The 13,544-nt window shown below is 31.4% G+C and overlaps 1 protein-coding gene and 1 non-coding gene across 2 annotated transcripts in view; both read left to right on the forward strand.

The window, feature by feature from the left end:
• The window catches only part of LRRIQ1 (leucine rich repeats and IQ motif containing 1), a 163,940-nt gene that overhangs the window by 133,299 nt on the left and 17,097 nt on the right, over positions 1 to 13,544 (forward strand). Inside the window, 1 exon segment of the mRNA XM_036890021.2 lies at positions 10,496 to 10,564. Within this exon segment, the coding sequence (XP_036745916.2) occupies positions 10,496 to 10,564 (69 nt within the window).
• Positions 8,958 to 9,064, forward strand: LOC118914807 (U6 spliceosomal RNA). The gene has a single exon (XR_005025769.2). It is a non-coding gene; the product is annotated as a U6 spliceosomal RNA (small nuclear RNA).

Consider the following 13,544-nt stretch of genomic DNA (forward strand, 5'->3'; position numbering starts at 1 on the left):
TGGTAGTGTTATGAGACAAGTCCCTTACAGTTCTGAACACCCTGGAAGTGTGAAACTAACTACCCATTTGTTCCAGACCATCTTTTCAAAAATATTTGTATACCAAACAGCCTTAAAAGATACAGATAGCATCTCCTCTAAAGCACAGTGCAGATTTGTTTGCTGTCCAAAATGTTTTCTCATCAAAAGTACAAAAGGCAGGTTAATTTGCAATCCATTATAAAATATTTGAGCTCCCTAAGCTTGGGCTTTCTCTGCTGTTGCACAAACCAACTACTAGCTCATATCACTTCACCCCTGGGGTAATTGAGGGGCAAAAGGAGCCAACACAGATATGCTAAAGCTCGTGCTGCTTGCTGTGCTGTGAATAATAAATTATCTTTGTCCCTAACCTAGGAGTTGTTTATCTTCTTCCAGCATTCATAAAACAACCTCAAGCTCTTTCTACCTGAAAGTAGTATTGAATCTCAAAAAACCCTCAGAGTTCTTGAAGTAGAAAAACTTTAATTTCACAATGTAAGAAAGAAATGAATTACCAAAATGGGTACTTGTAACTATATAATGAATCCTTCTTGCTTTGTGAACTGTTCTTGTGTACATTTTTATCCCATTTTGATTGATTCATTTGTGCATTACTGTTAGTAACTGTGGGCTGTATAATTAATGCCTATTAACTGTATAATAGTTTCAAGTAAACTAATTTAAAATACTTTGGGACTGTAATAGTGTGTCAAATTTTCCTGTGTGGCTCTGATTTTAAGACAGGTGTTACATGAATTGACCCAAACAAACCTTATCTTAGAAAATGTGATTTTTCTATACGAAAGAGAAGACAGTCTTGAAATTACACAGACCATGGCTTAAAAAACAAAACTGCCATTTCTTAAGTTTGTATCCACAGAAACAAGAAAGTGATAGTACGTTTTTCTGACAGTGCTCATGTGATTTTATGTTTTCCTTACAGATTGGCAAGGCATGTATTCCCATTTTACTATTGATGAAACTAAGATTAATTGTGGTCATGACGAGTTTTCAGCTTCCTAATTCAGTTCTCTCTCTAACACACCAACCTATATTAAATTTGTGTCATTAAGAAAACAATAGGCAATGTTTTAATAATATATTTTTCCAACTTACCAATTTACATTGAAAGCCAATCCTGGTTACTGTTTCTTCTGCATAGATTGACAATCTCCTTCAGTTGTACATGTAAAAGATGCTTATAATGAGTACACAGAAGGAAAACAAAAGGTAAAAAAGTTGGTAAAACTTAAAGCACAGAAATATTTTCAGGCAAAGAAAGCCTATAAGAGATTCATGATACAGGGATAGAGGAATAAACCTGGGCTGAAAAAATAAAAGAGTTGGAGGACTAACAGGTGATACAGGATTTTATTTGGGGTAATAAGGAGGGATACATCAATTCTGCTGAAAGAAATTCAGAATGTAACTTAAAAAACAATCTTAAGATATGAATTTATAGTAATATGATCCCAATCTTTTAGCACCTCAATATGCCTGGCAGAATTGAGAACATATCATCTCTAAAAATACATGTGCTTTTGTAATAAAACATGACACCATGAGTCAGACTGATAGAAACAAGGTGTCAGAAAAAAATGGGTAAATCGTTTATATTAATTTTTAGTAGACACTAATTATAAGATAAATATGCTTACTTTATTTAAGGAATAAAAGCTATCTTGGAAATATCTGTTAGAGACAGAATTGAGAAAACAATATAAATTTTAGAAATGAAAAACAAAATATTTGAATCTAAAATCTAAAATACGGGTTTACTTACAGTTAGACAAAGCTGAAGAAATAATGAACTTGGAAATATGTGATAAGACATTATTTAGAATCCAATGTAGAGAAGGAAAGAGATGAAAAATTTAAGAAATAAAAATACAGGAAGTTAGAGAAAGCTTAAATTATGTCTAATTGGAGTTCTAAGAGGATAGGCAAGATAGAATGAGGCAATGTCAATATCCAGCATGATAATAACTGAAAAATTTCCTGAACTGGATGAAAGACATCAATCCATAGATTCAAGAAGTTGAATTAAATCATAAGCAGGGTAAATTTTAAAAGTAATGCACAGCTAGAATCATTAGAGTAAAACTCTATATAGCAAAAAAAGAAAATCTTAAAGTAAGGGGAATTAAGGGTACAGATAATCTTCAACAAAGTTGCAGTTAAACTGACAGCTAATGTCTTGAAGCAACAATAGAAGGTAGAAGGGAATAGACTATCTTGAATGATTTGAAAGTTGTATTAATGAAAGAAAGTTATTGCCAAACTGTCTCACCAGAATAAAGACAAAATATACACATTTCATATTAATAAAAACTGAGTTTGTACTAGTAGACCTTATTAAAGAAATTAATTTAAATAGTGCTTTTCACAAGAATATCCCAGATGAAGGATCCAAGTTGCAAAAAGATAGGAAAAAAATCCCATAAATAGCAAATACGTTGGTAAAATCAAACATAAATTGACAGTTTGAATAGCAGTAATATTTTTTGCAATTAATTATGTCACAAGTAAAATACAGAGAAATATAAATATGTATCAAAATGGAGGTAAATTAAGTTAAAATGTTACATGATTCTTATGTTCCCTAGGAGAAGGAAAAAGTGGTTAATTTTAGGATCTGTTAACTGCGTATGTTATCATTTCCAGGGTAAAAACTAAAATGAATATATGCAAACAATACTGTTTCCACACTGATAGAAAACAATAAAAAGAAAGTAAGTACCATATCCAAAATGAAGCCAAGAAAGTAAACTGCATAGCATCTTCAGACACAAAATAAGATGACATATAAGTATACACACACACTCAGATATATAAATATTTACATTACATGTAATGTACATTACATGTAAATAGTTAAATAACCCAGTTAGCAGGTAACAATTGTTTCTAGATTTAAAAAAAAATCCAAGAGTCAAACTTAAATTGTAAAGGTGAAAAAGCTTTCAAAGTAAAAGAATTAAAAAAAAAAAAACACAAAAAAACTCTAATTAAGAGAGAACTGGTATTCTCATATAACCTATAAGACAAAATAGTCTTTAGGGCAAAATGTAAAAAATGCATTATAAACATAAGTAATTTACTAAACTAAATTTATCAAACGTTCATTAAACATTAGTGTTATTTCTGAATGATAAAAAGTTCAATTTTGCAGGGAGATGATATACTTTTAATTTTAATGAACCAATATAACATAGCCTCAAAAATAATGTCTGCTCTCAGACCAAAGTGGAACTAAACTAGAAATCAATAACAAAAAGGTAACTGGAAAATCCCAAAATACATGGACATTAAACACTTTAAATAACACTTAGGTTAAAAAAGAAGTCTCAAGAAAAATTTTTTAAAGTATTTTAACTGAATGAAACTTTTGAACCAATTGAAAATGAAATAGAAGCACAACTTATTAAAAGGTCTGGTATGCAGTAAAATCAGTGTTTATTGGGAAATCAATAGCATTGAATGAACTAACTGGAAAAAAAGAAAGATCTGAAATCAATAATCTAAGTTTCTCCTTTAGGAAACTAGAAAAGAAAGAGCAAGTTAAATCCAAAGTAAGCAGAAGAAAAAAAATTAGAATTAGAGAAGAAATCAATGAGATTGAAAACAGGAAATCAATAGAGAATATCAATGAAACCAAAAGTTGGTCCTTTGAAAAGATCAATAAACTTCCATCCAGGCTGTGAAAAAGAGGAGAGAGGACAAAAGATTCCTAATATCAGAAATGAAGGAAAAAGCATCAGTAGAGATCCTGTAGACATCAAATGAATAGAAAATATTCTATGAATAACTCCAGGCCCACAAATTTGACAACCTGGATGAAATGGACCAATTCTTTGAAAGATAATTTGCCAAAACTAATATAAGAATAAATAGACAAGCTGAATAGGCTATGTCTACTAAAGAAATTGAGTCAATAATCACCCTCCAAAACAGAAAGCATCAGGCCCAGAAGGGTTCCTGGTGAATTCTAACAAACATTTAAGGAAGAAATTGTACAAATTCCCTACAATCTCTTTCAGTGGATAGAAGCAGAGGGAATACTTCCTAACTCATTCTCCAAGGTTGTCATTACACTAATACCAAAACCAGATTAAGATCTAACAAGGAAACTACAGACCAAATATTGCTCAGAAACATGATGCAAAAGTCCTCAACCAAATATTAGCCAATCAAATTGAACAATTCATAGAAAATAATTATGCATCACCACCAAGTGGGATTTATTCAGGTTTGCAAGGCTGCTTTGACATTCAAAAATCAATTAATGTATCCATCATATCAAGCGAAAGAAAAATCACACAATAATATCAATAGATGCAGACAAAGCATTTGATAAAATCCATCCACTTATGATAAAAACTCTTGACAAACTAGGAATAGAGGGGAACTTCCTCAACTTAATAAAGAACATCTACAAAACACCTAGAGCTAACATCATACTTAATGGTGAGAAACACAGAACTTTTCTCCTAAGAAGGATGTTGCTTCTCACCACTCCTCTCAACCTTGTTCCAGAAGTCCTAGCTAATGAAATAAAACAAGAACAAGAAAGAAAAGGTATACAGATTAGGAAAGAACAAATCAGTCTTTGTTTGCAGATGACATGATTATCTATATAAAAAATTAATGAGAAACTTCTGAAATTAATAAGTGATTATAGCAAGTGAGCAGAATCTAAGGTTAATATACAGAAGTCAATCACTTTCCTATATACCAGCAATGAACAAGTGGAATTTGAAGTTAAAAACACAGTACCATTTACATTGGCACAAAAATATTAAATATTTAGATATAAATCTAACAAAGTATATATAAATCTGTGTGAGGGAAAACTACAAAACTGGGGAGATAAATCAAAGAATAAATAAATATTCCATGTTATGGATGAAAGACTCAATATTGTCAAGATTTCAGTTTTTCTTAACTTGATATATATATTCACTGAAATTTCAGCAAATCATTTTGTAAATATTAAAAAACTGATTCTAAAATTCATATCAAGAGGCAAAAGACACAGAATAGTCAAAAATATATGGAAAGAGCACAAAAGTAGACGACTGACAGTACTTGACTTTAAGACTTACAGTAACCAAGACAGTGTGGTATTGGCAAAAGAATAAATAGAACAATGGAACTCACTAAACAGCTCAGAAATAGACCCACGCAAATATGATCAACTGATTTTTGACAAGGGAGCAAAAGCAATACAATGGAGTATAAGCAGCCTTTTCAATAAATGGTGCTAGAACAAGTGGATGTCCACCTATAAAAAAAAAAAGAATCTAGACACAGACCTTATACCAGTCATAAAAATTAACTCAAAATGAATCACAGACCTCAATGTGATATATAAAACCCTAAAAGTTCTAAACAATAACAGGAGAAAACCTAGATGACCTTAAGTATGTCTATGACTTCTCAGACACAACAGCAGAGGTACAATACATGAAAGAAAGAATTGATAAATTGGACTTCAATAAAATTAAAATGTATTTTCTGCTAAAGACAATGTCAAGAGAATGAGAAGACAAGCCACAGGCCAGGAGAAAATATCTGTAAAAATTTATCTGAGAAAGGATTGCTATCCAAAATATACAAAGAACTCTTAAATCTCAGCAAGAAAAAAAAAATTTTTTTTAATGGGCCAAAGACTTTAATAGACACTTCACTTATATATATATGTATGTATACACACACACACACACACACACACACACACACACAAATGGCAAACAAGAATGTGAAAAGATGCTCCACATCCTGTCATCAAGGAAATGCAAATTACAATAATAAGATAACACTACACACCTGTTAGAATGGCCTAAATCCAGAACACTGAAAACACCAAATACTGGTGATGGTAGAGCAACAGATCTCTCGTTCATTACTGGTAGGAATGCAAAATGGTATAGGCCCTTTGGAAGACAGTTTGAAGGTTTCTTATAAAACTAACCATGCTCTTACCAGTGATCCAGCTGAGAGGTGATGAGGAGAAATAGCACAAAGGATTTTTGGAACAGTGAAACTAATCTGTATGATACTATAGTGAATGGATACAGGTCATGCATTTGTCCAAACCCATAGAAGATACAACATCCAGAGTGAACTGTAATGTAAACCATGGACTTTGGGTGATTATGATGTCTCAACGTAGGTTCATAGGTTGTAACAATGTGGGTTCATAGATTTAACATTGGGGTTGGGACAGGGGAAGTATATTGATAAGGGGGAGGCTTTGTGTCGGGGGGGACAGGGTATATACGGGAAAATCTCTCTACCTTCCTCATAATTTTATTTTAAATCTAAAACTTCTAAAAAATGAACTGTTACTAATTTTTTAAATAATATAAGGTAAATATTAAAGAAGTTACAAGGAGAAGTTGAAAATTCCAAACTGTATTGGAAGAATTTTAACATCTCTTTCTTAGAAGTGTATAGAACGAACATGCAAAAAGTCAGTAACAACATGATTGGACAAACTGACTTAATAACATTTGCTTAAAGAATATATAACACTCCAACAGCTATAGTATGCACATTATCCTTAGACAACACAGAGCATTCACAAAACTTTCACTTGCACTGGCCTTAAATCAGGTCTCAAAAGTTTCATAGGAATTGAAATTACATGCAGTGTGTTTTCTGAATATAATGCTAATAAACCATAAATGAATAATAAACTATAAAAGATAACTAGAAAGTCTTCATTTTATTGAAAATAAAGAAACATCTAAAAAATGCATCAAATAAATAACATGAAAAAAATTTTAAATAGCTGAATAACTTAAAAATCTTATGTATTGTAGTATAAAAGAGCAATAGTTAATGAAATAGAAAAAATGCAATACATCAATAAAGCTAAAATTTTTTTAAAGAAATTTGATGAACCTGTGGTAAGTCTGACCATGAAAATAAAGGAGAAAGCTCAAAAAACCAGTATCAGGAATGAAAATGGGGTGAAATGATACAGATTAAAATTGTAGTAGGAGAATATGTGATTAACTTTATGGCAATACATTTGAAAATTTGGAGGAAATAAAAAATTCCTAGAAAAATATGACTTACTGAAACTGACCTTAACTCTTATATTATAGGCAAGCAACAAGGAAGGAAAAAAAATCAACCTGTGATAGTATTTCTAAAATTGTATGCCGAAGACTGTGTCTCACAAAGATGTATTAGACCTTACTGGGGAAATTATAAAATTTTATCAAAAATTTTAAGGAAACTACAAATAAATTTATGAATTAGAAGACAATTTCAAAGGTTTTGATTCTTCCCAAATTAATTTATATATACTTTGTAATTTTTCTTGAATACTAAAAGGTTTTCATTTATGGATGTTACAAGTAGAATCTAAAATCTGTATGGTAAGTCAAAATCTACAAATAGCCAAAGCACATTCAATAATATGTATAAAGTGGGAGAACCTGCTAAATTTACCACAATTATCATTAGAATTGAAGCAAATGAGACAATGAATATAGTGGTGTGGTATGGTATGTATATAGTATTGTATATTATAGATGGTACACTGTGGATGGGATGAGATAGAACAGCAGCAATTTTAGGGTAAGGTAGAGCAGAGTAGAGTAAAATATATAGAAAATGACAAATGATAGAGGACTGTGTGTATATGCTTAATTGGTATTTAAGAGAGATGGCATTCTGACTCAGTAGGTGATAGGTAGACTTCAATAAATCTTATTAATTACCTATACTAAAATTAACTCTGGCTGCATTAAAGACCTAAATGTGAGAAGAAAAAATATAAACCTTAAAGAAGATAATGTAGAAGAATATATTCATAACCTTGTATATAGAATTATTTCCTTAAATATATGCAAAAAGTTTTGGTCATGTTGATATTTACATAAAATTTATGAGTGTCTGTAAATCCAAAAATGTAGTGAAATGACAACTCACAGAGATGGAGGATATACTTGCCACACATATAACCCACAAAAGTGTCAAATCCAGAATAATAAATAATTCCTAAAAATCATTAAAGTACAATCAGCCTAATAGAAAAAAATTAACAAGACACTTTAATATATATTTCACAAAAGAAGAAATCTAAATAACTGTGAGAAAAGGTGCTTAATTACATTTGGTAGCAGAGAAATGCAAATTTTAAAAAGAAGCCTAATAAAACTAAGTGTTGGAGAATATATAACCAATGGAATTTGTATATTTTGCTGACTGGAATGTAATTCGGTATATTTGGAAAACAATTTGACATTACAGTAGAGTTGAAGATATAACTACCATATGATTCTTCAGTTACACTCCCAGATATTTATCTTACAGAAGCTCTTGTACAAGGATAATCAGGATGGTGTTCTTAATGGCCAACACGCAGAAACACCCCATATGTCTATCAACAATGGAATGGATAAACTCTCATACATCCATATAGTGGAACACAGCAATAAACTGTTACAGTAATAAATAATGAAATAAATCTATACAAAGAAACATAGATGAATCTCACAAATATTGAACAAATGAAGACAAAAATACCTACAGAATTATCATATTTATGTATAGCTCAAAAGCAAACAAAGCTACATTAAATGCTTAATATATAGATGGTAAAAATTATAAAGGAAATCAAGAAAGTCAAAGTTACAAACTTCAGCAGAGTAGTTACCCTAAAGAAAGTAAGAAATTTTTGAACAAGACTTCTGGTGAACAAGCAGTGTTCTACTTTTTTTAATGATCAGTAGTCACATGGACCACTTATTTATATTTTTATTTATATGATTAATTTATACAATTTTTATATATATGTCCCATAATTTATGTATTTACAGTGTATTTATAAATCTTGAAATTGTAAACACATGCTATACGCAGCATTTTGTGTACATTGTATATATATATCAAGATAAAAATATTTTGAAAAGCCTCCAGTGCTCATTTCAGCAGCATATGTACTAAAATTGGAATGATATGGAGAAAATTAGCATGGCCCCTGCACAAGAATGACATGTAAAGTCTTGAAGCATTTCTTATTTTGCCTTTCTCTCTAATGTTCATGAATGATGGAATTGAGTGTCTGCTAAGTGAGGCAACTTGCCCAATTGAGGTCCTTTCCAGTTTTAACCCCACTTCCAATTCATTATCCAAAATAAAAGAGCTTCCACAAATCAATATTTGCATAAATAATTTAAAACTAAAAGTTAATTTGTAGGGAAGACCTATAACATCTATCTTGACTTCGTTTTCCAGAGTATGAGTAGATCAGTAATGCTTTTACCTATCTTTTCAAAGTGAAATCCGTGAATAGATGACCTGATTCATTTACAATGAAGTTCTCCTACATAAAACAAAATTCTATCTTTCTAAAGATAGTATAATAAAATATAAAATTTTGCATTCATGTCATATCCACTTAGAAAATTCTTAAATCTTCAGCAGACTATGGGGATACTTGCTTAAATTATTAACTACAAAAAACAGTAAGTTTGGAGCTAGGTTTATTAGGCATTGTGTCGTCGCTCAAATTGTGATAGAAAATTAGTTTTAGTTATATTTACTGACTTTTATAACAAGAAATATTTTAATATATATTCAGCATTTCAGATGTTATCATCTCAGTATTAAAAGCATATCTGTATTCTTAAGTTTGACAAATATAGGAATCACATGTCAAAAATTAATGGACAATGAGAAATGCCTTGTGAATGTACGACATACATGCTGTGGCTAAGAGAATTTGTTTTACAGCTACTAAAGAAACAATGCTTACAATGATATAAAAAATGTTCATTTGTGTCCATCACACCTCTATCATTGATGTATTGATATAAGAACACTTATCAGTCTTTTGAAATAATGAAATAAATTGACCATCTACTTGGCCCTCAATTAATAAATGTATATGAATGAGTAGAGTTAGAAATGTATTCTTCCCAAAGAGTTGAAACCTTTAGATATGGCTGGGACATGAAGTCTCAAACAATATCAGAAAACAGGTGGCAGTAATATTTATGTGACCACTATGACCGTGTTATTTGAAAGCCAACCTACTTACATCACCAGCCTCTCCGTTACTCTATCCAGTGGGTCCTAGTTTGGTTGACCTACTATATTAACACTCCCTGGGGGAGTCTAGGTTGAATAGAGGAATATTTTCTGAGAGTAATTAAATTAAGAGGGTGAAACAAGAGAGTATCATGTCAAGGGAACCTCCTTCATGGTTATTACTCAGCAATTGCTAAAAATTATTTGAAATAACTTCAAATCAATTAGGACTGTGTACCCTTCTTATCTTTTGGAAATTAATTTTTCTTTATTAAAGACACACTAAAATCCTCATATATTATGTAATAAAATACATTTTAAAAGTCTCTGATACAGATTTACAATTCTGGACTTCCTGGACTCATCCCAAGAAAATTTACTGTCTAGGTTAGTGGTTAATCCTGGAATCTTTCCCTCCTGCCAGTGACCCCCTGGAACCTTGATCTTGGCCTGGATTTAAAAACTTCTACAGATAGCCTTGCCTCCAGGGTAGGTAAGTCTTATCTCATGGTGATTGAGACTTTATCTTATTATTATTATTATTATTATTATTATTATTATGCATTTTAAGAGAAAACTGAGGCAGAGTGAAGGTACATAGCCCTGTGTGCATGTTCATTGCTATGCAGACAGAAGGATGAATAATGTATAGCTTCTCCTTTATAGACCAATTTATTTTATAATTAATTTCTCATATGTCATGATTCCAGGCACTCATAGGGGAAAATTAAGTGGTATGCCAGCTCCATAGGAAACAGTAGAAAGTAATCTTAGACAGTGACTACTGGGTAGTTCTAAAAACAATATCCCATTGACACATATATTATATTACTTAGAAATGGGGAATCTACCAATACTATGGCAGAGAAGGATGAGTATTACTGATTTTTCCTTTCACCTCAGGTTCTAGTAGAGCTTGGCACAGCACTATGACTGATCCTGTCATTTAAAACATTGATATTTTGTTCATCATGGATTTTTTCATTAATTATGATTTTTTTCATCAATTATGATTTTGAAACATTACATTATCTTGATTACTGAGTTTTTTGGCATTTTTTTAAGTTTTGTGCTTAAGGCAAGTATTTCGTTTGTCCCACTTAATTTACCCTAATCCTGGCCCTAGTTAAAAGCAAACGTGGAGATATATTATGCATTCATATGTATATGACTTTAACAACCGGTGATTTTCTTATGTGGCTCTCACAGAAGAAACTGAAGAATCATCCTTTATGTAGCATTTGGTGTTCCGCTATAAAGATATGAATGAGGAGATACAGCCCAACTGAACAATACAAATGGCAAAACCTGTCCTTTCAGGCAGAATTATGCATAAGTTGAATACAGAACACTCACTATAATGGGTAAATAAGCACAACTATATCCACTTTGTAAAAGGATGTTTCAGAAGGATTCACTTAAATTTTGCAATTCTATAGTGTTGAAACTTGTGTCTGCAAAGCCCATATATTTTAAAAGATATGATTTAGTAACTCATTTTTATTTTTCTTTGCTTTCTAAAGGTCATTCATACACTTTATGTACTACCCAACCTCTAAACAGACAAATTTTGAAAAGTAACTCAAATGTCAGAAAGTAACAAGTATTTTCATTATAGTACTTTTTTTTTTTTTAACTCTCTCTGCTATAAAATATAGTGAAATATGTAAAAAAGTGATTAGTGCTACAGGTAGCCTTTGACCTTCCTAGAGTTTTGGCTCTTTTCCCAAAATTTCTGTTTTCAAACCTTTGCACAACAATCCTCTTCTTTATTCATGAAGTCATTTTTCCTTAGTAGTCAGTTACATATATATTTAAATATTTTAAAAGAATAGGGATGTTGCTTGTCACACACAAATAGCTCTTAGAGAGTTATTGGTTTCATGCCAGTGCTGTCAACTTTCCAACAGACTGGATTGGTTAGGGAAAAAGTCATAAACAGCCTATCAACAAGTATTTATACAGATGTTAATGACTTTAAAATTCTGTTAGTGTAACATTTATGCCAAATTCCAACTTCATTTGTGTAATATGATGCAATACCTTATTTTAATAAACACATACAGACCACTTACACTTTATAATGACTCATATTTTTAGTATTTCCAGCATAAAATACATAGAATTAGCTGTTTATCAAGTTACCAAAAGTATTTCCAACAATGAAGCACTTTGCTCAGCATGCAGCCATGTCCTCCAAAATCTTTTGGGAGAGAATGAACTCATCTTCATCCGTGAGACCAGGAGTGTTTCATTATTACATTACTGAGAAAGGCCATTAAGGAAAAAGAAAGTACTCATGGGAAAGTTGCCATATGTACTAAAAATATAAATAATTATCTTCTTTTTTGTGTGCCCCAAATGATAATTGAATCTTAATCTCCCTCTATAGGATGTTATATTAAAAATTTAGAAAGCGACTATATTTGAAGCATATGGGTTTAATGAATACTTATTTTGCTTTTTACAAAAAAAAGAAAAATATTTCCATTAATTTTAAAAGATTTAATTTCTTTTGGTGAACTTCTTAAAAGCTGAACTGCTTTCCTCAAGGATGGCGTACATGGTGGACATTTTGTAAAGTAGGCTTATATAACAGAATAGTTTTGTTGTTTGTTTTTTAATTTGCTACCTTTATCAATTTTTATCAATCAGATTCTGACTTTCAGAGCTGAAGTCTCTGAATTAAGTTAATCATGTTTAGACATGTGTTATCCTCCACAATGAACAAGTTCATTTACATGATAAAAATCTGAATTCCAGCTCTACATTTGTCAGGGCACTGGAAAAAAATTAAACAATTACGATGAATATTCCATTATTTCGCCAGTATTTATTGAACACCATCCTACTATGTACTACTTAAAGAACTTATATTCTAGTAGGTCAAATAGACACATGAATGAAAAGTAAAATCTGTAGTAAATGCTATCATGGGCTCACTACGGGATCCTTGGGAGGATAGCCCTAATTTGAATTAGAAGCACAGTGTTGGAAGATCAGGGGCTTACACCAAAAAATATAATTTCTAAACTGAGACCCAAAGACCTGAAGCAAGGACAGGACACCACTGGTAAGGTGGATAATCCCCAAACATAAAGTCTTTAAACCAAAGAGACCATTTTGAATAATTTTTTCTGGGTGATTGAGGCAGGACCCTAACATCTGTGTCTGAAGGTATATTCAAGGCCTGTATGCTATGCAAAAAATTTTGAACATTACCCAAAGCGAGTGTAGAACCAGGCATTTGCCCTATGAAGCAGCATGGTGACATTTGTAACTTAGCCAAACCATTTGCAATATGGAGATGTGTGCGTGGGAGTAGGACCAAAAGCAAAAACCAGTGAGCAGGCTCTTGCAGTAATTCAGAAGAGATGCTAGTAGCCTGAATCAAAATAGTGACAATGGGAATACAGAATATTTGACAGCTTGAAAAGAATTTATGGGTATAATACGCAGTTTAGAGTGAGGAA

The sequence above is a fragment of the Manis pentadactyla genome, chromosome 10, assembly GCF_030020395.1.
Source record: "Manis pentadactyla isolate mManPen7 chromosome 10, mManPen7.hap1, whole genome shotgun sequence".
In the NCBI taxonomy this organism is placed as follows: Eukaryota; Metazoa; Chordata; class Mammalia; order Pholidota; family Manidae; genus Manis; species Manis pentadactyla.